At 36.5% G+C, this 24,976-nt stretch overlaps 1 protein-coding gene across 1 annotated transcript in view; it reads left to right on the top strand.

Annotated features, from left to right (window-relative positions):
* CUL3 (cullin 3) overlaps positions 1 to 24,976 on the top strand; it is a 58,623-nt gene that overhangs the window by 21,183 nt on the left and 12,464 nt on the right. Inside the window, exons 3-10 of the mRNA XM_069792118.1 lie at positions 6,289 to 6,402; positions 12,936 to 13,096; positions 14,397 to 14,511; positions 15,854 to 16,082; positions 17,549 to 17,694; positions 20,625 to 20,801; positions 21,903 to 22,073; positions 23,484 to 23,591. Of these exons, the coding sequence (XP_069648219.1) occupies positions 6,289 to 6,402; positions 12,936 to 13,096; positions 14,397 to 14,511; positions 15,854 to 16,082; positions 17,549 to 17,694; positions 20,625 to 20,801; positions 21,903 to 22,073; positions 23,484 to 23,591 (1,221 nt within the window). The remainder of the gene's footprint in view (positions 1 to 6,288; positions 6,403 to 12,935; positions 13,097 to 14,396; positions 14,512 to 15,853; positions 16,083 to 17,548; positions 17,695 to 20,624; positions 20,802 to 21,902; positions 22,074 to 23,483; positions 23,592 to 24,976) is intronic.

Below are 24,976 nucleotides of genomic sequence, written 5' to 3'. Positions count from 1 at the left end.
TCTGACTAGAGTTACTCCTGTGGCAGAGAAGTGTGTTCATTTCTTTTCTAAAATCTTAGTTTTCAAAGGGGTGTTCCAGAAAAGTATAGTCTAAAACTGCTTTGAATGTGGAGCTTTTTTACTGTTTGCATGAGAGGAAACATCCTGTATGAAGTGGCTAAATAATTTATGGCTCTGTTCTATAATTGTAGCACATCTGTGACTCTCAAACACTTATGTTTTCATAATCTGTGCATTCATAATCTGTACTATTCATATAAAATGTGGCAAATGGCTGAGGCTTTTTGTGCCTTGTTCTTGTATGTGCCTATGTTTACAGTTTATACTTAATAATCACGACACTAAACTTTTATTCTTTTAGGCTTTAGTTTACCCTGGCTTAATTTGAGGAAAGCTTCTTATCTTTGTTCCTAGCTATTCTGCATATTAAAAATTATCCATATACACAACTAATTATTCTGAAGTGCTGATTGTGGCAAACTGACAAAAGAGCAGAAGATCCTGTGAGTTTGTACTGTCACTGCACTGGCTGAGAGGGTTGTACAGATACCAGTGTAGAGAATTGCCTGACACTTAATGCAATTGTATCTAATGCTTAAAAAGCAAAAAATAATCTCCAATGATCTAGTATTCTGATCTTTAATGTGATTAATCAAATTCTATCTATGTGTATGGGTAACATAAAAATGGATGATCAAAAGCTGTTTAAATAAAAAGGCTAACTACTGAGTTTTAGTAGTTAAATGCTGTAAAAAGGCTAAATTATTCAGATGTCTGATGATGCTGTCCTATAAAGTAAATAATCCCAGGAAAAGATTTTAAAAAAAGAAAATGCGACTTCTGTCAAAAAGTTCTGAACAATAAAGAAAACTTCTGTGGGCTCAAAGCTACTTCTTGTTCTTTTTGGTGGTTTGCTTAAGGATGTTATGTTGAAGCACTTACAGATGGAAGTATGGAAAAAATAGTGCATTGTTTATTAAGAATAGGATCAGTTCTATAATGGCATTTTATGATTGTGCCATTAGTACTTGTTGTAAGATAGATAAAAAGAAATTTTTGTTTAACCTCACACTTCATGTAACAGAAATTTTAGAGAAGTCATGTATGTTCAGCGTCTGTTTCCAAGAGCAGTTCACTGTTAAATGTTAAGTAGCTAATTAACAATAAATGCTCTCATCACAAGTCTTTGTAAACTTCTATTCAGAGAATCAATGGTGGATGCTAGAATTTAGAAGAAGGGCTTTTGCCAACTGAAATGTTTTTCATGAAACCTGTTAACTTTTATCAAAACGAAAATGTGCAGAAATTAATAGATTTTAGTAAAGGACTATGCTCAGGTTAGGGAGTGCTTCTGACGAGCCAAACCCAAATTTTGAATTGCTAGAATCCTTGAAACAGAATTGCCATTTGCTGTCCACATCTGCTGGTTATCTTTCTACAAATAAAGTTATATCCCTGTAGTATTCCAGTCATGCTGGTTAATTAAGAATAGATGAAGAGACTAGGTAGAGGCAATGTATTTGTTCAGATGTTTTTACAAATAGTTTTCAAGCTTGGAATGCAAAAGTTTTTATTTTTGGTGTGGCATGGTTAAGAGCTATATTTATGCTTTATGCTTATTTAATTGCTAGATGAAAGTTGTGCTTATTCAGCATTTTTATTAGAAAGAAACCAAACACTTTAAAGATGAAAATTATCTAACTTGTCAACAAGAAAACACAATACTGCGTACTGTCTTTACAGCCTGTTTAATTGTAAATAAAATGACAGGTGCAAACATGATCAATACAAGATACAGGCACGCAAGCAAGTTACTATAAAGTATGCTTGATTTTGAACTTGCAGACCCTAATGCCTTTTAGTTACAGTCACCAGGTTCTGACTGCTTGATGAAGGCACTAGTAAGCCAGGTAGCTTACTCTACATCATTGACAAGAGTCAGCTGTCTTGAACTACCTTGTTTTTACTGCAGGGTAAGGACATGCTAAAACTTGTCTTTGTGTATTGACATCATTATTAAAGTATAGTACATATAGAATTTTATTTAAAAATACTGTTGAATAAAAAGTGCTGAAACCTTTCATCTTAATTCTGGTATTTAATTCTTGTGCATCTCGTACTTCATTGATTTCTTGCTTTCTTGTCCTTCAGCAACCTTGTAGCTTGATGTGGATGCTCTTCCTTCACACTTCTCAAGTCTAGTTTGTTATTTCTTCACACAAGTGTTGTAAAAGTGTTTTTTAAAAATAAATGCACAAAGCTTAGTTTACAGCTCTCTAAACCATTTGATCATAAGCACCATCACTTGTGTTAGAATAAAAAAAATCTTGAAGTTAAAAAGTTTGCAGGATAGTATTTTTAAAGTTCCCTTCATTTTAATGTATACTTCATAGTCTAGTGAAATCTAAACCCATGACATGCAATGTCATTGACATTATGTAAATCGTGTGTGTGTGTGTGACAAAGAGATTGACTGATTTGTTGGCCAAGCTTAATACAGTTTTGTTGGTTTTTCTGTGCAGTGTACATCAGAGATGTAAAGGACTGTCCTAAACTTAAATGGGCTGAAATATGCTGGTTTGGGAAGATACTAGAGCATTACTGAAGAGATGCTTGGGATGTTCTTATTATGTTCTGTAAGATTTCTTGATCTTACCAAACATTTCTGTTGCTGGCATGCCAGAATGCCTTATGACGTGGTGGTCATTGCTGATAGAACTGGTGGAGGTCGGTAACAACTGTGCATGCCATTTCAGAATAATAATAAAGGCAGGCGTGCAAGAAAGCCTTTGGTAAGGGGGGCACAGAGCCAGTCATTGTGGCAGTGTTGTTGAGTGCAGAAGAAATTGTATGGGGTACTGGTGCAGAAGGTATGGGGTAAAGAAAGCATGTCTATTCTGGGGCTTGTAAAGATATGTCTAGGATCCTTCGCAAGCTTTAAAATTTGCTGTTGTGGTGTCACAGGGAGAAGGGGAGAGAGAAGATAGGAATCTTCTACAGGCAGTTTGAAATTATTTCCATGACATGTATGAAATAGGGAGGAATGACATGAGGAGTCGTGTAGGAGATAAATTAAATAGTGAGCATTACAGTGTACTGTAAGCCTGACTGACAATGCATGAAGTGTTATCTGCCTTTATCTTTCCTTAATGATGTTTTAAGACGATCTTGTGCAAGTCTGCAGTTATATGGAGGGCAAAAGGATGTGAGGGAATTGCAAGAAAGTAAATGCAATTCAGAATCATCAATATTCTTCAGTAGTTTTTTTCTTTCAGCAAAAGGATAGCAGCTGCAGGGGTGAACACATTTCTGGTAAAGTCAGAGTTAATCTGTTAACGTAGTTGGAACTGTGAGATTTTAGAATACTATCTTTTGGACTACTTGGACTTTTGTAGAAGATGAAGAAACTCCATAATAAAAGTGCTGAGTCCTGGAGGACTTAGTTCAGAAAGAGATGTTCTATCCCGCTGCTCCCCACAGAAGATTCTAGCTGTCCTTACAGTAGTGGATTTTACATAATTGAACTATTTGTGCTGCTGCGTCAGGCCAGGCACTGTAAGAGAGAAAATACTAGGCTGTAAGTCTGCTTTGTGTACACTTAATAGAGAGTTATTCAAAGGTATTGAAAGCTTATGCCAACAAACTATTCATAAGAGATTGGTGGGGGAGGGTGCTATATTTCCTTAAGAGCTATATCTAGTAGAAAATACTGTTGAGCTTGAAGTTATATACAAGATTTCATCCTTGCAAATACAAGAAGACCTTGTGTAGATCATGAAGCTGCTTATTTATTTTTGAGACTGTATATGGACAGTCCTATTTAAGCTGGATATGCTTGCCAATTTACTGCATAACTGCAAAGATTGTCATAGAAATCACTATAGGCTCAGCTAATTGAAAGTAACATTCTGCTGATAAAAATCTTTGAGACTGAAGTTTTCTTGAGGCTTTGGAAGAGCAGCAGCTGGGTCTGTGAAGGGCTTCCTTCTCTGTAGAAGTGTGTGGATATCCAGTTCTTTTTACTACAAGTTATTTATTCCACCAAAGTGGTTTGACTCTGCACCTTTGCATGGCTAAGCAGTTTTGTCCATTATAGTAGTTTTTCTGTAATATTGTTGTATTCATGGCCCATACAAGGAATGTGTTCAATGCTTATTAACTAAACAGCTGTTGTAAGCAACAATTTGGTTCGCTTTTGTAGCAACTAAAAGAACAGCTTCCCAAACCTGTCTGCAGCTTAAACCTAGGAGAAAGTCACAGAGAAGCTTCGCAGAGAGACTCTTAGTTTTGTTGTACAGCACCATTCCTGCATTTAAAACAGATTTGCAGAAAGCCACATGGCATACTGTATGGAGCAGAGGTGGCACAGATCTGAGTGCTCCTGTGTCTGCTTGGAAGCAAGTTGCCATTGCTACCTGGTGGCAAGAACCCCTTTTGCTACTAGTGATTTGGCACTGGCTGGTCTAGTAGGATTATTGTGATGGGTGTGTGTAATTATAAAGGCACACAGCCTCTGAGTTGTTAAAGAAGGAAAAAAAAAAAATCTTTGATCCCTGAAGAGTTCTGTGATGGCCTCATACACTTGGGTAAAATTGACCAATCCCTACCCTGGTTATCTGTGCTTGTAAACTAATCATACTCTTAGTTTTGCTTTGGTAAATTTTACTAGTGTGGGTGATCTCCCAAATAATGTTTTCAATGTTTTTCATATTGACTGAAGAAGTGAGAGCAACCATGTCATGTTTGTTTCTCTTGTTCTGGGAGATTCTGTGTAGTCTTTACAAGTATGACTGGTGAAGTTTTTAAAGCATATTTACATTTTAGCTGAAAACTACATAGATCGGATGACAACAGGGCACACATTTGAGAGACCAAAGAGTAAATGATGATCACTATCAGAAAGAATGAGGCAGCTCTAAGCAGTGCTGCTTGTGACTTATAACTGCATAGTGTGTTTTCCAAAAGCAAGGAGGAGAGGCCTTGCTCAGGTCTGGGGAGTAGGTGTTTGAAGATTTCAGAAAAATTTGAACAACCTGCAGACATGCCTATATTACCTAGATTTAATAACAAGGTAAATGTTACGGGGATAAGTTTCCACAGCTTCTCGAAGAGACCATTGTGTTCATATGATATGCCATTCTATGTTTCTGGTTTGCTCATCTGAGTTTAAGGAGTATATATAGTAGTGTGGCAGGCTGAAATTTTTGTTGTGCTGGTTTTGCCTAATAACTTTATAAAACTTAAATGTCAGAATGAAGTCTGTCAGGTGGTTGCATCTGATGTTGGTGCAGCTTGTGGCTGCTTGTCGTGTGTTTTGTTTTCCTATTTGAATTCTCTCTACTTGTGCAATAGTGTAAATTTTGGTATAAATGCAAATCTATAAATGTAAAAATACATTCTGTTTGGTTACAATAGAGGGCAGAATGTCAAAAGTCTATTCACATTTTGTTAATTCTGGAATAACTTTTTGTACGTTCCCTCAGGTTTCTCCTTTACATGAGTTTAAAGCTTGAGCACTGTAGTATATGCGTACTGCATGAAAATCAAAATATGAAACTGGATGTTCTTTTTTATTAGTAGGGAGTAGTAGCGTCAAAAAGAAATAAAGCCTGAAGTTGATGGGACAAATTAATCAACTAGGAAATATGTTTGTAAAAACAATGATGACTTTCTTTTGTTCTCCAGAGTCTTGTTGGCAATTATGGACTATTAGTATGAGAGTCTGGTCTTTACCAAGTGATTGATTGTTTTCTTTCAGAACTGTTGTTTGCTGTAACTTTATGCTATCTCAGCATGTCTTCCTAAATGCCATTATGGCCAGTTTTCCACCTGTGCTTGTTCCTGTTTGTAACATTTACCAGTACTACCCGATATTCTGCAATTTCTTCTGATAGTAAAGTTAACATTAATTGAAACACTATAGCATAGGAAATTAAACCTTTGAGGAGTTGTAAAAAAATATTTTTAACATTTGAGATTTCATATATTCCTTTGAAATTTAATATCCATTTTTATTTTGTTGCTCTTGGTTTTAGCCTGGTTTTATTTTTTTATTTTTTTCCACAGAAATGAAATAAAAGGTAGGGACGGTGAGCACCCAGGGAAAGCAAGAACTTGTTCGTAATATTCAAGTGCGTAGAGGAGAAAGAAAAAAAAAATGTGGGGTTTTTTTTTGTTTTGGTTTGGTTTTTGGGGGGGGGGGTGTTTGAAGCAAAGTTTGTTAAGATTTAAATAATGCAGGAGAAACTGACTTGGGTTTATAACAATTTTTTTTTTTCCTCTCTTCAGGTGCGAGAAGATGTGTTAAACTCCTTGAATAACAACTTTCTACAAACACTAAACCAAGCATGGAATGATCATCAAACAGCGATGGTGATGATTAGAGACATTCTGATGTATATGGTGGGTATTCTGCTTTTTCACACATTTAACTTGGTGCAGTAAATTGTCTTTTGACAAAAGTAAACAAATGAGCTGGAGGGGTAAAAAGCAAGGCATGTTTACCGGTCTTCCTAAGACTACTGTCTGTCCCCTGTTTTGAATTTCCTGTGTGCACGCGAGACTGTTATGGGTGTGTGACCAATTGTAATTGGATTCTTCTTTCAGGTTATCTCATTATCACTTGAAAAATGCATCTGAAAAATCGTTAAATTTTGCAGTTCTTAAAAAATAAGCTAGTCAGACCCATTCTGGCAGGTTATAGATGTTACTTGCATGTTTTAGTTCACATAGTGGCAGTTCTTACTGTGGAAAGCATAATAGTGTAAAGTCTCCTCAAACTTCCAATGTAGTTGTTCTTCTTTAACGGCTTGAAGAGGATAACTTTGCTTAGGTACAGTCTGTGTCCTTGAATGTTAAATTCTAATTGAATCCTTTGCTGTTCATATAGAGCTTGGGTACAAGATCAAGCAGAGTACTTAGATGATGATGGGATCTTGGTTGCACGGCTGTAATTTTAAAAGAAAAAAGGAAAGCATTTTTTACCTGATAGCTAACAGAAAAGACCTTTTCTGAAGAGAGAGGGCTTACATTTTTGCGTCTGGATTTTGTTATGCTTTAGGTAGTTGGTATATGTCGTGGTTTAACACCAGCCAGCAACTAAGCACCACACAGCTGCTCACTCACTCCCCCCCGCCACCCAGTGGGATGGGGGGAGAGAATTGGCCAAAAAAAAGTAAAACTCCTGGGCTGAGATAAGAACGGTTTAATAGAACAGAAAAGAAGAAACTAATAATAACACTAATAAAATGACAACAGTAATAATAAAAGGATTGGAATATACAAATGATGCACAGTGCAATTGCTCACCACCTGCTGATGGATGCCCAGTTAGTCCCCGAGCAGCAATTACCCCCAGGCCAACTCCCCCCAGTTTATATACTGGGCATGATGTCACATGGTATGGAATACCCCTTTGGCTAGTTTGGGTCAGCTGTCCTGGCTGTGTCCCCTCCAAACTTCTTGTGCCCCTCCAGCCTTCTTGCTGGCTGGGCATGAGAAGCTGAAAAATCCTTGTCTTTAGACTAAACACTACTTAGCAACAACTGAAAACATCAGTGTGTTATCAACATTCTTCTCATATTGAACCCAAAACATAGCACTATACCAGCTGCTAGGAAGACAATCAACTCTATCCCAGCTGAAACCAGGACAGTATGTGTTTAAAATCCCAGAATGGTGGTTATGGTCTGAGGATGCAGGAGAGTGTATTTTTGCATAGCTTCTAGCCAAAGGCTTTAACTTCAGAAGGAAAAGAAATATGTGTTGAGACACTGTGGGTTTTTTATATAAAATCTTTTTTTTCCAAAATATCATACTGAAGATAGTACTTTATGCAATATTAGACAGTGAAGGACAGATAACGGTAGTGCTTATTTTGTTTTTGTCAAAAAAGATGATTAACTGAGATTGTACTCAAATATCTGCTGAACAACTGGAGTTAAGATCTTATCTTGTAGCTGTTAAAGATCTCAGGCTATGAAATTGAACGTATTTGTATTAGCTGTGAAGAAATCCTACTTGGTTGATAAGCTACTAGATGTTAAAGAATTTGGAGTAATTATTGTAGCCACATAGCTCAATTTTTTATTTTTTTTTTTAAGTTGTGAAAAGACCGCATACCTAAAGATAGAGAGCTGGATAAAATGCCTTCAGTGACACTTAATGATCCGTGTATCTTATCTTGCCAAAAGGAAGAATGGGAGATTATTCTGAAGATGTACGATCTTCACTATAAGAAATCCTGGAATCTCTTATGTTTGTGAAGGACAAATACAAATCAATTGCTGCTAGCTGCATCTGGGTAAATTCAAGTATAGTTAATGATTAGAATAAGCTACCAAAGCTAGTGGTGAATTTTCAGAAACGTTAGAAGACAGAATCCAGAGCTTTCTAGGGGAATAGCTGTTGTGTCTTGGCCAAATACTATGTATTATTTCAGTACAAGAGGTACTGGATGCTTCAATACAATGTTATCTGCTGCTCTTAAATTCAATAGATCTTTGATCCCTCAAACAGTGTCAGAGAAAGCTGGCCTCATCAGCTGTTCTTGTTTTAGTGTATTGACCAGCATATTGAGGACCAGAAGTCCCCTTTCTGAGGAAGGGTTACATGCTTCAGTTAGCGCTTCTGGGAGGAGATGAGAGCTGTTTCCTAAGTATTTTGTTGTGCTTAGGAGAGCAGTGCCTTGACTTTTGTTTGAAGCTTGCAAGTGCTGTTAGAACAGCCAGCCAGCCTTCTCTTTTCTACCAAAACTCCAGAAGGTGGAGACCTGCAGCATTCCTACAAGTGCAAATTGAACTTCATTGGCTTGGTTGTATTTTAGATTCAGAACAGAATAGTAAACAAATAAACTTGAATACCTCTGGAATATACAGTCTTTCACGTGCTGTTTGACAGTTCCTAATTATTTCAAGTGGGTGTTCAGTTGAGGCCTCCACTTGACTAATTATTTGCCTCTCATAGGCTTTTTCCCTTGTACCAAAATGAGACCTAAGAAAACAGAAAAGATGCATCTACAATAAAACATATTTATCGTATAATAGGAAAAATATAATAAATTTTTCTTTCAAAATGCTTATATAAACTTGTCAAACTTCAGGAGCACTGATGTCTTTGTTAAACATCTATAATGTATCATGGTTTTTATGATTATAAATTTAATCTTTATTAGATAGAACTGTCTAATGCAAGGAGCTAATACAATGGGTAGACTCCCTCCTTTTCTTTGACTTGTAGGGGCATAAGATGAAGTGTCATGAGAAAATACATGCTTTGATTACAAATTAAAAGTATAAGCTATGATCTAAAATGGGACTAGTCTCAAAGATTTGCAGTTTTACCTTTGTCACTGGGATGTCCTGTTAGTCAAACATAATTCTGTTCATTGGAAAAAGGTTAAGAGCAGGAAACTTCTAGTCTTGAGTATGTATTCATTCAAAAAGCTTGAAAAAGCTGCTAGTACCAAAAAATTACAAAGCAGAGGAATATCTGTCAAAGATGAGACCTGACTGCTCTTCAAAGAAACAATTTTCAAGAACTTTATAAAATAAGGAATGATTTGTTCTTTTATGATGTTGAGTCTGAATGAAATGTAGTTTTATAATGATATGCTTATATCAGAAGTTGTTTATACCTTTTTATTCAAGCACAGCTAATATAATTTACATAAAAAATACTTCACCTTAAAAAAAACCCCCCAAAAACCCACTGTATAAACTCAGTCACCAGGCATTGTTAATTGATATGCTTGTGTTCCACCAGGAGTATATGCAATTTTAATATGTCTATAAATAAAGGATAACCCAGCCCTCCTCCTCTTGTTTTGTAGGTTGTCCCAATTACTTACCCATCAGTTTCAGGAAGTGTGTCTATTGGTAACCAACAAGCCACAGTCTGACATCAGTGAAAGTAAAACAGTTAATATCCTCTTGAATTCTGATCTTACTTTCTTAAATTCTTGCTTCAGCCTAGTGATTGTACCTCTTAAACTAAGCTGTATCTGTTTTAATACCATGTTTGTTTTCCAGCTTATTTTCACCCATTGTCTCCCATATGATCTAAGTCAAAACAAACCTCTCCAACCCACCTTAATCTCTTTCCTCTGTTTAATTTTGCCACTTCTAAAATAAAAAATAATTCAAGTAGATCTTTTTTAGAAAGGTATATGTTTTGTACAATGGGGTTTGTGCATTGTTATGATACTTAGTGACTAGAATACTTGCCATTTGAGGTTTACGGCAGGATTTCATTTTACGTGCAGAACCTCTTCCACAAGACACTTGTAAAGCTTGCCTTCTAGTTGCATTTTAAAAAAAAGTCTCACGTCTCTTATGTTGTGGTTGCTGCCTGGTAGAAGTCTGCTTGGTTTCAGGTCTGTTCTATAATGTAGTTCTAGTGTGAGATTTTGCAACCTGGAATTGCACAATAAAGGCAAATCTAAATTTCTTGAGATATTCCAGTTTCATAGTTGAATTTCAAGTTTACGTAGTTCCACTGTATTTTATAATATATGTGCACTAGCTCTCCTCCTTTTATTTTACGTGTTTAGGCAACAGTAATCAGTGCCAGAAGAGACGTAATAATCTCTGTAAATTCATGGTACTGTCTGCAGCAAGCGGTGGGGTACCAAAGCAGTGAAGTCCTGTCCTAAGTAGTATCTTCACTAAGTCAAGTAATGTACTAAGACATGTTGAAGTAATGTACTGCAGTTGGGCATATCTGAAATTTAGTCTCACTTACGGCTGCAGTGTAGGTAAGCATACCTACAATAGGTTTTATTTAGCTACTGTATGTAACAGTAGTAGTGGAGGTGGAGTTCTTTGGTTCTTCTCTTCAAGCTACATGACCGTGCGTATTCTCGGAATGTCTTACGGAAACTGGGCTAAACTTGATTCTGTGGTGTCCTTTCTTTACTACTTGTACTTGCTAAATTTAAAGCAATTTCAGGTATGCAAACACAGCAGTCACACCCCTGGCTGCATTATGGGCATATGGGTAGTGCTAGTTAAGCACTGTCAGAAGTGAACAATTACTCTTGCGAATACAGCTGTGTATTTCACAGAGGGCAGAGCGTTCCCTTCTCATCTGTGCGGTGCACAAAGCCAGTGTCTTGATTTAGGCCAGCACTGACAGATCAGCTATGTGAGTTTTGACCTTGAGGCATATGACTGTCGTTGTTCATGGCTTGCGCACAAGGTGATAGGGAGAAGTGTTGTTTTTATTTTCAGAACTAGGATCAAAGACACTTGCTATACATATATATATATGCACAACAGTGTCTGAAGGCTACATCATCCAGGTAGTGCATCCATGCAGAGATGGTGCAAAATGTGGCTGGGGATATCTTACAGTAGGTAACTTGCTTTAGTTGAGATCAGAATTATTCTGCAGTGTAAGCAGCATTGTAATTTATGAATAATTGCTGTCTGAAACTCCACCCTTGTCTCCTGAGAGTTACTCTTACCTTTAAGCACCTGCTGCTTCTCCCTGTGGGAAGTGATTGCTGTTCAGTAGCATATAGCCTTGTCAGTCAAACCTGTTCCCAAATGGGGCTTCCTGTCTCTAAGATTACTTTTTTTTAGGTTTGGGAGAGCTTCCAGTAAACAGTAAAAGTGATCTGTTACCAAGGGTAAGCAAATCAGCAGTATCAGAAATGTTAATGCTGCTACTGTAATTTGGGCATTGTGGAGTGGTCTGGCTTACTAAAGAGGCATTGCTATTGCATTAAGAAGAGTTTCTAGTGCAGTTACTATTTCATTTCATAATGGCAGTGTTTAGCACTGCCACAACATAACATATGCAGATGAGTCATGGCCATGGCTTTAATCCATTTTGATACCCTGCTGCCTGTGCTTCAGAGGCCTGAATATTATTTGGAAATAATATATATGTTCTTTTCTCCTCAAGTTATATAGTATATTAGACACTATTTTTTTTAATTTCGTCTTTCATCTCTTTGAAAATGTATTTTAAGTTTGCCTTACTTTAGAATCACATTTATTTCTGTCCTTGATGCAAGTGTCTAAATAAGGGAGTGAAATAAATAACCCTATCTTTAAATAACGGAAAAAAAATAGAGTAACACATTCCAAAGACCTAGATCAACATGTGTCGCTAAACTGACTTCATGAGCCCAATTAGTAAACTTTTTTCTTTGAGACAGAACTGAGCTCACTTCATGGGCCACAGAGTAGGCGTATCTGACCTGTTCCCATCTTGTTTTTTCATTTAAATTAAGTGCTGCCTGTCTGAAGGGAGTGAGTGGGAAATCACTTGTGAATTGTGGAATCTGGTGTTTTACTTTCCTCTGGTCATCAAGTGGCAATCTGGCATATAATTAGCATACAAGTAATTTGCCAGAAGTCCTTATGTACAATTTTGCAGTAGCAATCCATAAATATTTTGATTGTAACTATTCTCATTTTGGCTTTACTTTTTCTTCTGTTCATGTAATGATGCTATTTTAAGGAAATTTCACTGAATATTGAGGGGGAACTGTCTGCCTAAAAGGAGTGGTAGGAGGATGCATGGGAGATGGGGAAAAATTAATTAATTTTTCTTAACGAACAAAGAGGGGTAGATGGAAGGGGTTTGAGTAGGTAAGTAAAACATCTTTCAGATCGTGCCATGAATTTTGTCACTATTTGGAGATTCTCCTGCCCCCAACTAAGTGGCAAGGCTGTAGATTTGTTCTGGCATGCTTTATTCATAAATGCTATGCTTCCACTCTTAAGCAAAGTAGAGTTGCTGTGTAAAGAAAGTTTTGGAAGATGGGACTGGTTTTGAGGGTACTTACGATCTCCTTTTATGAAGAAAGGAGAGAAGATTAATTTGATTATTTCTGCACAGTGGAAATATGACCAATCTCTTGCAATTTTGAATAGCATGTGTGTACTGAATTTAAAATTTTATTGCTGTGTATGCCTTCATTGCAGGACCGTGTGTATGTGCAACAAAATAATGTGGAGAATGTCTACAATTTGGGCTTGATTATTTTTCGAGATCAAGTTGTACGCTATGGCTGTATTAGGGATCACCTGCGGCAAACTCTGCTGGATATGATTGCAAGAGAAAGGAAAGGAGAAGTTGTAGACAGGTAAGATGTTTGTAAGTGACTGCATTTTGTTGTAAATAACGCATGTCAATTTTTAAGAGTGAAGCAAGAACGTACACAAATAAATCATTACTTAAGGCTGTGTTCCTGATCACAAGATAAATTTCTTCATAATCCGGGATAACATATTTCTTTGTATACTAAGGTTTAGCATAATGGTAAATGGGGAAGCTTGTTAATATATATTTTAATATTTATCTTGTGGTTTTTATTAAAACATCTGTTAAATCTCTCCATTACCTCCTTATGCCAGAGCATTTGGTTATAAAACAGTTTTGACAATTCTCTGCCTCCTGCTACCCTGTATTTCCTCTGTACTGAGAGATTGTTTCATTTTCTTGTACTTCTTGATTTTTTTTTTCCATTATTGTTGAAGCTTTCTTTTTTAATTCGATTCCCCTTCCTCATGTTTTGATTAATCTGTTTCTTTGTAGTTTAGTTGCATCTCTGAGCTTTTGAATCTGTTCCTCCTGTTCTTTGACGAGTTCAGTAGATGTGGAGTTTTGTGCCACACTTTGCAGATACTGCAGCTGAAGTAACTTCAAATTTGCAAGTTTTCTTGGGCTTCTCCAGTTTCAGAGCAGCTGTTGGGTGTGGAGATATGTAAGTTCCATGCTGCTTTGGCTGCAGTTCTGTGACTGAGATTGCCCAACATGCAATTTATGAAGAGAAAAATACTCACTGGCAACAGCTGTGTGTATTGTCCCCTACTGCCAGAAAGTGGAATTTTTTCCTGGATGCAGTTCTTTCGTTTTCACATTTTATTGATGTGTTTCTATGCCTAACCAAATGCTGAACTTGCTGATAGATTTTAATTTTGTGGTTTTTTTCTTTTGTTTTTGGTTTTTTTTTTAAAAAAAAAAACAACCAACCAAAAACCCCAAACTTTGCACAGCAACTTCGATCTGTGCAATTGTTTTGAATTGCTCAATTCCAACCTACCTGTGCAGTTTCCTTTGAAGTGGTATTTTTGGTTATTTTCTTGTATGTTGAAATATATTTTTAATAGTTTTCTGAGTTAGTAGAACTTGAGACCTGCTTCCCTATCACTGTATTTAAAATATTTAATAAGCATTGTCAGTTCCTTAGTTTAGAACAAAAACAAACAATCTTGCTCCTGTAGTCTTGAAAACCTGTCGTGTACCAAACAGATTTAGGATGGACTTTCTATTACTATATTTTATTTAAGCTGATACCATGTTCTGAGTTGTTATTCTGCTGTGTACTCTGTCTTACAAGCATGTAGATTTCTCAAGTTGTTAACAAACTTACTTTTTGGCAGAGGCGCAATAAGAAATGCTTGCCAGATGTTAATGATTCTAGGTCTTGAAGGAAGGTCAGTCTATGAAGAAGACTTTGAGGCTCCGTTTTTGGAGATGTCTGCAGAATTTTTTCAGGTACAGCAATGTTGTCATATCATATTTGGAACGTTGTTATAACTGCTTGGAATTGTGAGAATTGGTGGTACTTTAAGTAATTGCTGCTTATTTGATGAGTGTGTCCACCTCCGTTAAATAAGAAAAGAAATCACTAACTTTGTGGGAAAGGTAACACAAATTTTACAGCATTACCATAATTTGAATGTAGTTTTGAGCTATGGGTGCCAATAACATGTAAAGTAATCATCATGCTAATCTTGTGCCTGCTTTGGGCTATTTCATGCAACTTAGTCTATCCTTGCATTGCAGTCACAGTCTTTTTGAAATACCAGTTCTAAAGGTTCAGACTGTTTCAGGCTGGGAATGGAGAGGGGAGACTACCTGTCAAACTGCTTTTGAGGAAGCTTTGTTTCCTTCATAGTTTCTACATTTGTGAGGGGGTTTTTGTAATAAAATGAACCGAGTCAAGGAATTAAGTGCATCCAAGTGGCTATCCAGTTGTTGGCCAGCCACTGAATAACATATTTTAAATATTTCCTGAGTTTTTTTCTGATATTAGTTTCAGGAAAAAAGCCAGTTGAATGGTTGTTGAGTGTAATCATGCTCATCTATTGTTGGAAATTGACAGAAATTGTAAAAGCATGTTAAAAGATATCTAGATAACATAATTTGTCAGTCTCCCACTTCTTACGCAGTATCGACTATCTGTCATATCCTCTGATCTCCAAACTTCTTTGAAACTCAGAAGCATATGTTGCACAACCATTTAAAAGTAATTGTATTCTGTTTTTCATTGGTGCTACATAAAATTAAGAAAAATAATTACTTTCATTTCAGTTTTATTTCTTAGCTCCACCATAAAAAAAAAAAAAAAAATCTTTCTTCCAAAAGACTATGCTGACCACTATGGATAAAAGCACTTTGACATGAATAATGTGCTCAGCATTGTCACAAATCAGAATAGTGAAAACTGTTGATCCTCACAACTCATAAATATGCCATAAACTGATATTTGAAAGGAATTTTTGCCTCTTCCCTCTCCCCATCCTTCTGTTTTCTTTGGACCTGTGGCTGAAACTCTAGTTGGTGACTGGAAACTAGGTTGGCTTAGGTTGTTTTAGTATGAAAAATACCATGTTCATATTGCATGTACCCCCTTATGTATGTAACACAATTGGTGTAATAGAACCTTTATTTTGTATTAAGCATGTATGTAAATAGTGGGGGTATAATGATCTCATTTGTTGGACATGCTGGGTTTGATTTGAACTTGCGTATAAATGCTGATCTGAAATAACTCGTACGTTTCCTTTTTCCCCTTGAAAAAAAGCTCTAAAGTACTAATTTGTGTTAATCACAGATGGAAAGTCAGAAATTTTTAGCTGAAAACAGTGCTTCTGTATATATAAAGAAAGTAGAAGCTAGAATTAATGAAGAAATAGAACGGGTGATGCATTGTCTGGATAAATCAACAGAAGAACCAATTGTGAAAGTTGTTGAGAGGGAGCTTATTTCCAAGCATATGAAAACTATAGTGGAAATGGAGAACTCTGGGCTAGTTCATATGCTGAAAAATGGGAAGACAGAAGGTAAGACTGCATCATATGGGAGACAGAAATGCTTACAGTACTGCTTATTGTTTTTAAACATAGGATAAGTCAAGCTTAATGTTTGTGTTGCTGTGTAATTGTAAAAACACTTTGGTGGCTCTGTTTTGCAAACATCTGAGAATATTACTTCAGAGACTTTCAGAGGGCTCTTAAAACAGAGCCCATACATATAACTCGTGTCTGTTTAGTACCAGATAAAAGTACTTTTTTGGTAAGCCCAGTATCTCTTAAGAAAAGTACAAATCTATTGTAGTGGTCTTTGTTACCTGTTTTCCATAAGCCATTTTATTACTTTCATTCCTCTAGTATGTACCTGTCAAAATGCATCGAAGTTTTTTGGTCCACAGGCAGTTGTTTAAAAAGTGCTAGTGTAAATTACTTAATAGAAGTATTGCAGGACCAATTCTTCGGGAGAGGGCTTTGTTGCAGAAGAAAGTTGGCTCCTTCTAAAGGATACGAAGCAGCTTATTGCAGTAGTTGAAAAAGAAGGGCTTGGCTTGATTTGGGTTCCCTAATAGAGGTTAATGTAGGACAGAATGACTGTGTGAAATTTACTATGGAAAGAAATAGAACATAAGTTTCTAAAGCAGCATAATGAAGAGAGTGATTGTAGTATCTATATTTAGAAATCAATGCTCACACTAAAGCTGTGAGATTGGGGAACAGACTTGCTGCTTAGATTAATGGCCTTTGTTCGTTAAAGCAGCTTCGCAGTTACTAGGTGATAGTCAGAGTGACAAAGTGAACAAATTTCTTAGCTGGAAGAAAAGAGAATTACTGTGTTGAATAGGAAAGTGATGATACTATACTTAACATTTTTTCTTTAATATCCAGTTAAGATAGCCTTCAGGCTGAGGGTACAAGGATATTGAAGGGTATTCATAAGATACAGGAATTAGTTTAACTTTTATGAGCCTTGGTTTGATTTAGTTAAAACACTAGAGAGGAAATACTTGCTGCATTGTGAAGATAAGATTTCACATAAATGTGCAAGGATCGATTGCTTTTTTGGAAAGCCATGTTTAACCTAAGCCACTTATCATGATTTTAGATGGATGAAACAAAGTAATGTAAAATTATATAGCTGACTTTAAGACAAATATGAATTAAACTCCAATTTTTACATTTTTTTGCTTTTAATACAGAGACAAGCATCTCATTAGTGTTGTCCTATTTGCTTTAACTTAGACTTTTCTTATAACTTTTAATACAGTATTTGATTTTGGGGATGATAATCTTGGAAGCTACATTCTTAAATACCACTTGAAAATATAATCTTACTGAAGCTTTAAATGCACTATCCTTCAGCACAAGCAACAACTTTTGCTGGCGTAGGAATCAGCAAGTGGCTGAACTTTTACTGTTGTCTTTTGCTATGAGATGAATGAGTTACAGAAGTATAATAGACAGAGGGTGTCCTGCATAATACCTCATTCTGCTTCCAGACCTTGCTTGCATGTACAAGTTGTTTAGCCGTGTGCCAAATGGTCTGAAGACAATGTGTGAGTGCATGAGCTCATACCTGAGAGAGCAAGGCAAAGCACTAGTTTCTGAAGAGGGAGAAGGAAAGAATCCGGTTGACTACATTCAGGTAGTTAAATATTTTAACTTTCTTTTCTTCCATCTTTCCCACGTTCCCCAGAGTAGCAGTTAACTACATGATTGAAAAGGTAAACCTTAATATTGATTCAAGCTACCTTTATAATTTTGTTTAAAATATACATTTTCTGAATTTTCAGACATTTTTAGAACTCTTCTTCTAAGTTGCTTGGAAAGTACGTGCTCAGTTTTTGTTCTTTTGGTAGCTGCTTTTATTCAGCAACATATTGAGGCTAATTATCTAACTGCTGGGAACTTTTTGGATTATCCTAAATGATATTTGCCTCCAGAGTGAGTTGCATGTCTGCTGGCAAATAGCTTTATAGCGTCTGTTTTGTTGAATTTTATGTAATGTTAGTTATCAATGTTTATTGAGACAAAAATCACATGACAGTATTTCATGGCAAGATTAACTATGACTGAGAGGTGAATGTGTTATAAATTATAACAAATTACTTGCTTCATTCTCCGTCTCCCTGAGAAACAGAACACTTCTGCATGTTAAAAGACATAAGTGTTCTTTCTTGTTCTCCATCTCTCTCTAAGAAGTGATGTATACCATTAATTTATCAAGGTCACAAAATATGCTTCAGGAGTGTTTGTCATCTTTTCTCTCCCATTGTCTCTGAGAAGATGGTTTTAAATTTACACGTAAAATCTTTAGACTTCATTGAACTTTAAGGAAATGTTTTTATAGCTGGAAGATGTTTTATACTTAATGTGAAAATGTGTATTCATTAAACATTAAGTTTGGGCGGGGGTTTAAATGTGTAGTTGAAGTCCTTGTGTCTGGTCTTTAGGAGAAACTTTTAATGCTGTATGTCTATTATCTCTGCTGTTTTGTTTGAAATCAGTAACTTTGCTAGAACTGGTTACTATTAGAAGAAGCCATTTGAGTATAAAAACATTTTTGATTGGATTATTAATTTTCTGGCAATGCTGAAGCAAACTTCTTACCAAGCTTGAACAAGAATCGCCTCTCCAAGGACTGTTAAAAAGAAGAGAGAATGCCCTTTGAAATTTCTTAGGTTTAATGATTAAGGGCTGTTATGTTTTTTTGTGGTGGTATGATTTTTAAAAAAAAAAAAACAAACATGGAAAATAAGTGTCTGGAATACTTTGAAGTAATTTTCACTCCTTTTAAATCCTGATGGACCTAAAGGGGTATCATTAAAAATTTAACTGAGAAATAGTTAAAAACTTAATTGTGAAGATGCTATCAATGTTTCTTGCTACAAAGGTGAATAGCGTAATGAAGCTGAAGAAGACTTACACTGCATGTCTTTTGGCAGACTTCATCCTCTCAGCCCATTAGTATGTACCCCAACCATCTCATGAAGATGTCCTAGGGAAGGGATTGATACTTGATTACTACTAAACCCCCAAATAGATTTATCTTCCACTTCCATTGACACAATGGAAAAAGAGAAAAATACCTGTGAACTGAGGAACCACCTCACTCTTCTCATCTCAGCCTTGTTCATCTGAATCTTTCAAGGACTTAAAGAGCAATAAGAAGACAGACAAGGAAGCTACATCATACCACCAAGAAAAAAAATTCATCATAGGCCAGCACTGCTTCTGAAACACGACATCACCAAACCCTGAGTGTAATTGGCGAGATGATTGCAAAAGCATTGCCAGGGGATTGGATTTAAAACTTCTTAAAATAATTTGAAAGGATGTTGAAATGCTGTTGTAATTTAAGGTACTAACAGTTTCTCCTGTTCAACACCAGGTTGTTCAGATGGTGTGTACTCCTGGAGAGGAGACATAAGCTAACCTTGGTAAACAGAGAGATAGTGGGATTTACTTTGAATTTAAAATTTCTAATACGCATTAATTAGCCTGTCTAAAGACCATTCCTTTAAGTGAGATGGTGAGTTCTTAAGAAACATTACTACTACTTTGAGTAATTCTTGAATGGCTTCTTTAAGTAACCACATATAAATAATTTCTTAAGAAACCAAGGACTTTAAGATCATTTAACCTGAACAGTTTTTATGGCCAGTCGTTATCCATGTTAAATTTAACTCTCAAGTGACGTTTTCTCTGCTGCCCCCCCGCCCCCAAGTGCTGTCTTAGTTATGTCTAAACCCTGTGCGTATCATAAATACTTAGCAAGGTAATCAGGTGATTTTAAGATGCTCTCCCCTCCTGCATTCAGTTGTTTTAACTCTGGGTGAAGATGGTGCAAACCTTAAAAATGATGTTAAGAATCTGATGATTTAGCTCAGACGAAGTGGTTCAGTTCAGGCCTGTGATCTTCACACTGTGATAACTGGAGAGCTACTGCTTGTATCCAACTTTCATATGTTTGCAGTGACTCTTAAAGATAGCTAGAAACATGCAACTAAATAATGCAGAACGTGTCCCTGGATTGAAATTAGAGGGGGAAAAAAACCTAACAAGATTAGGCCTGTTGTTGCAGTGTGTTTTCTCCTCAAACTTGTTTAGTAGCTCTAGGGATGCAGTTAATGGGTGCTTAGCCTCATCTTTCCCATATCCTGTATTTATAGTAGTGACTTTGTCAATGTTATTTGAAATGGAAAAGGCTTAAGTACAACAAATACCTCCTTTAAGCTGTGGATTTAAAAATACAGTAAATTAGCCTGTTTAACAAAGGTGATTAAAAAAACTTTCTTAATCTTCGAGTAGCCTATTACAGCAAACTGCACCAGTATTTGACACCAATATTTTAGCCAGTTTATCTGTAAATTGCTTCTGTAAGAGTTCTATGGCAGCTATACATATTTGAAAAAGGAAATGAAATTTCAGATACTTCCTAAGAATGCCAAATTTAGAGAGTGCTTTGCAGAATCTCTGACTATAGATGTGGTCTTCTCTATGACTTCATCTGTTGTTACTGTTTTACAGCTTACAACTTCAAATCAGTGAAAATGTTTTTGCTTTTTTTAAAAGGGTTTGCTGGATTTGAAGAGTAGGTTTGACCGTTTTCTTCAAGAATCTTTCAATAATGATCGACTCTTCAAGCAGACTATTGCGGGTGACTTTGAGTACTTCCTCAACCTCAACTCTAGGTCTCCAGAGTACCTCTCATTATTTATTGATGATAAGCTGAAAAAGGGAGTCAAGGGAGTAAGTATAAACTAAATGAAAAGGTCATGTTCTTTGCTGTAAAAACCTGGATGAAATTAAACTAAGCTACTTTTCTGAGAATTATTTTTATCTTAAGATAAATGGCAATACTGCCTTAAAAAAAAAAGAAGTATATATAACACATCTGAGCTCATAACACTTTAGATATAAATTTAGAGAAATATAAGGCACAAGGAGATCAAGATGTTGTGTGGCTTGTCCCCCATCTCTGAAGCAGTATACCTGGATTACTTCTGGCAGATACCCCCTCAAAAAAATTAGGTTGTAGTAGATTCTGCAGCTCCCTTCTCTTGAAACCTTAAATATCAGCTCCTTAAATATATTTATAGTTTGGCAGTTATTCTCAATATCCAATAATTTCTTTTGAAAATTAACTCACTTGGGTAGGCTAAACAGTTTGTCTTTGCCTCTTATTAATACTGCTTTTACATATCAGAGGACTATTACCATATCTGTCTCTTCTAGCTTAAGTACAGCTGTTTCTTCAGTCTTACCTCATAGCTTCTTTTATGAAATTTTTTGAGGTACAGCACCCGGAACTGGACAGGATGGTTCAGCTGAGGTTTCAGTGGCTCTGAATAAAGCTGAATATTATTGCATGCATCTTATACTTTGAAAATTGAATAGTAAATTCTATTTATTTATAAAATAAGTAATCATTTCACTTGTTGTGACACTAGACAGGCTTTGCAAAACAAGTCTTAACATTTTTAAAAGCTTTCATTCCAAGCTAACATTTCATACTTCTAATACTGGTTTCCATCTATGCTTTTTTTTTTTTAATACTTAAAAACTTATCCAGGAACTTTCACTATATTTATCCAGGCATTCTACCCATCCATTGTCTCCTGTCTCCCTCATGATTGCTTTTCCTTCCATTTTAGATCTGTTTCTTTCTCTGCTCTATTAAGTTTGTGCGCTGTTCATTTGGCTCTATCATTCACATGTTGGACCGGTTTTGTTGGCTTCTTTAAAGGCTACTGTTAGACCATATGCTTGCTGTGAAATAGTTTTAAGTATTTAGGTTGTATAAGACACTTGTGCTGGAAGGTTAAAACCAGTAAATTATTTCTTTTACAGCTAACAGAGCAAGAAGTAGAAACTATATTGGATAAGGCAATGGTTTTATTTAGGTTTATGCAAGAGAAGGATGTTTTTGAACGCTATTACAAGCAGCACTTGGCCAGAAGACTTCTCACAAACAAGAGTGTTTCAGATGACTCTGAGAAAAATATGATCTCTAAATTAAAGGTAAGACAGTATCTGCATACTTTTTTTTTTCCATAAATATGGTTTCTTCTGTTTTTATGTAAGGGATGTATAGATAACATACATCTTGATCGCTGTTAAATACAGATTTGATTTTAAATCCCCAACAGAAAATATGAAAGGCTTTTTTGAATAATTTCTTGGAAATAAAAGGAAGGAAATACTGGAAAGCACCTACGATGAGAGAGTGATCTAGAAAACAAAAGAATTTTTTTGAAAATTTGTTAAGATTTTGCAAATAAGAGGACAACTCCTGTTATCTAGTGACTGGATTTGAAGACAAGACTGTGTTTTATCCTACATTTTCTGTTATTCACAGTAGAATTTTTTTATTGCATGCATTGTTGTTCTTTAGTTGCCTCCATCTGCAGACTGGTGATAATGTTCAACTCCTTTTTTTGATTAAGTGGTTGAGATAGATTGAAAAAAAAGGTCTTCGTATCAGTGTCTGGAAACACGTTTTCCTAGTTGGTTCATTTTACTGATTAAATAGGCCAAGAGATGGAGAAGAAAGGTGAACAGTCCTTGAAGCAAGTTCTTATGCAGCTTCTTCCTCAGTGGCATGATAAATGGCTAGGGAACTTCCAAACCAGAGTGGTTTGATCCTAAGATCAAACTTTACTGATCCTCATTTTTGACCTTTGTATTCTATGAGTGAAGCCTGTTTGCATCAGATTTCTTCAACCTATGTGTATTAATTACCTCTCCACTTCTCTAGCCTAGTGATTTAGAAGGCACGGGGCATACATTTGCAAGATGAATCAGTGGACTGGAACTGCCCTCTTTTCTTACAGATTTGCACAGTGATTAAGATGCTGAAGCTAACATGCTTGCCTTTACCATATGTGTCAAAGTACATGTTAGAAATAGGCACAAAGTCCTGTATGTGCAACTGAAATGCATGTGTTTGTGCCCATGTATCTAGATATGCATATGTCCCTGATTCTCAAAAGGTCTATTAATCTTGCTTGGTAATCTGCAGCAAGTGTTTAAAATTACGTACTCTTAGGACAACAAGATTTTTTTTCTGATACAAGTAAAGTTTATTTCCCTTTACAGTATCATGCTAAAAAGCAGGTGAAAGTGTATGCCTTGGTCTCATAAGCTTTCATAGATTTTTAAGATGAGTTAAGAAGCTAAACAGAAATCAGAAATACAATAATGGAGAAAAGAGAAGGAAAGTGAGTTTTGATATGTGTAGTGTTAGATCCTTATATGAAATATGAAACTTTTCTAAGTTCTGAAGATAATGCAAGTGGGAATCCCAGGAATCAGATGTAAAGAAATATCATTTTTATGAGATTTATAAACTAACTCTTAGTCTTGCAGCTCACGTATCAGAGGCTCTGTTTTCGTAGCGCTGGCACAACAAGTTATTTTGTGTGTTTTTAGACTGAATGTGGATGTCAGTTCACGTCTAAACTGGAAGGAATGTTCAGGGACATGAGCATCTCAAACACAACGATGGATGAGTTCAGGCAGCATCTTCAGGCGACCGGGGTAAGAGCGTTGGGGGACTGTGTGCTTGTCCTTTTACTTCAGTACAAACCCTAGACCTTTATCAAGGCTCGTGGTTTTTGATTTGTTAGAATATGCACGTGGAAAGAAGGATTTTGTTAGCATGCTAAAATTATATTACTTTTATTGTGTTTCCTATCTTACAAGCTTTGGTAGTATTTCCCGAAATACAAAAGTCAGTTCGAAGCTTGATCCACAGCTTGAGTAGTGCCAGTTTCGTTCCATAAAATCCTGTTCCAACTTCTACTGTACCCGCATTCTTCTGAAAGGGCTCAGGCTCGCTGCCGAGCGGCTCTTCCTGCTTGCGGCCGGCAGGGGGCGGGCGGCTGCCGCTGTGCCCTGCCCGGCTGTGCCCCCCGCCCAGCTGTGCCCAGCTGTGCCTGCTGCCCCTGCCCCGCCACCCCGCCCAGCTGTGCCCAGCTGTGCCTGCCTCCCCTGCCCCGGCCACCCTGCCCAGCTGTGCCCGCCCCCCTCCCGCCAAGCCCAGCTTGGCTCCTGGGGCCGGTGGCCCACTCTCGTGTGCATTTCCAAAACGCCATGTCGCCAGCAAAGTCTTCCCTTCTCATTCTTTAAAAGGAATCTTCACTGTGACCTGTATTTTATGCTAACAGCAAGAAAAATATTGCATACTGCAGGTATTTGAGAAACATACCATCTCATGTTTAACTTCTCAGACACAGTTAATGCCTTTACTAAAAGCAGAACTGCCATTTTATTCAAATTGCCAAATGTGGACTTAATTGTTCTATCAGGAAGTGTTACACCTTGTTGTAAAAGTGGACCTCTGGAATATTGCATAATGGAGAGATCACTTGTATTTCGAGATATCAGTTTGATTGCTCTAAACACTTTTTTTCCTATACTAATACTCAGTAGCACTTAATAATGTATAATAAAGAACCAGATAGTTCCCTGTCTGCAGGTAAGTAAGTCTGTATATCAAGCATGTTTGAATCAGTTTCAGAGATCTGAATGCCAGGAATATGTTTGTGGATTTACTGTGTCCATTGTCCCTGGTTGTGCAAGGTGATCTGAATGAAGTCTTTGCTGTCTTGAAGCAGTGAGCTGAAATCTTCCTCATCATCATACTGTGATTCATCATGAGTGAAAGAACGGGATGTTCTCAAAGTGGTTTCAGAACAAGTTGTAGAGGATATGGATAGATATAAAGGTGTTTGTGGACAGGCAGCTTTACTACTGCTTTTTTTTTTTCTTTAGAGGCTAATCATGTTTTCCTTCTAAAATGCTTGAAATACTGACTTAAAGAAAAATTTGTTAGAGCGCTCCCATTTTTTAGGTATCATGTGGGACTTGTACATGGGGGAGGGCCTGTGTTAAAGATTCATGTAGTTTACACGACAGTTTTA

Source organism: Haliaeetus albicilla, chromosome 9, assembly GCF_947461875.1.
Source record: "Haliaeetus albicilla chromosome 9, bHalAlb1.1, whole genome shotgun sequence".
Lineage (NCBI taxonomy): Eukaryota > Metazoa > Chordata > Aves > Accipitriformes > Accipitridae > Haliaeetus > Haliaeetus albicilla.
Note: the sequence above shows the minus strand (reverse complement) of the source record. Positions and strands in the feature narration are given on the sequence as shown.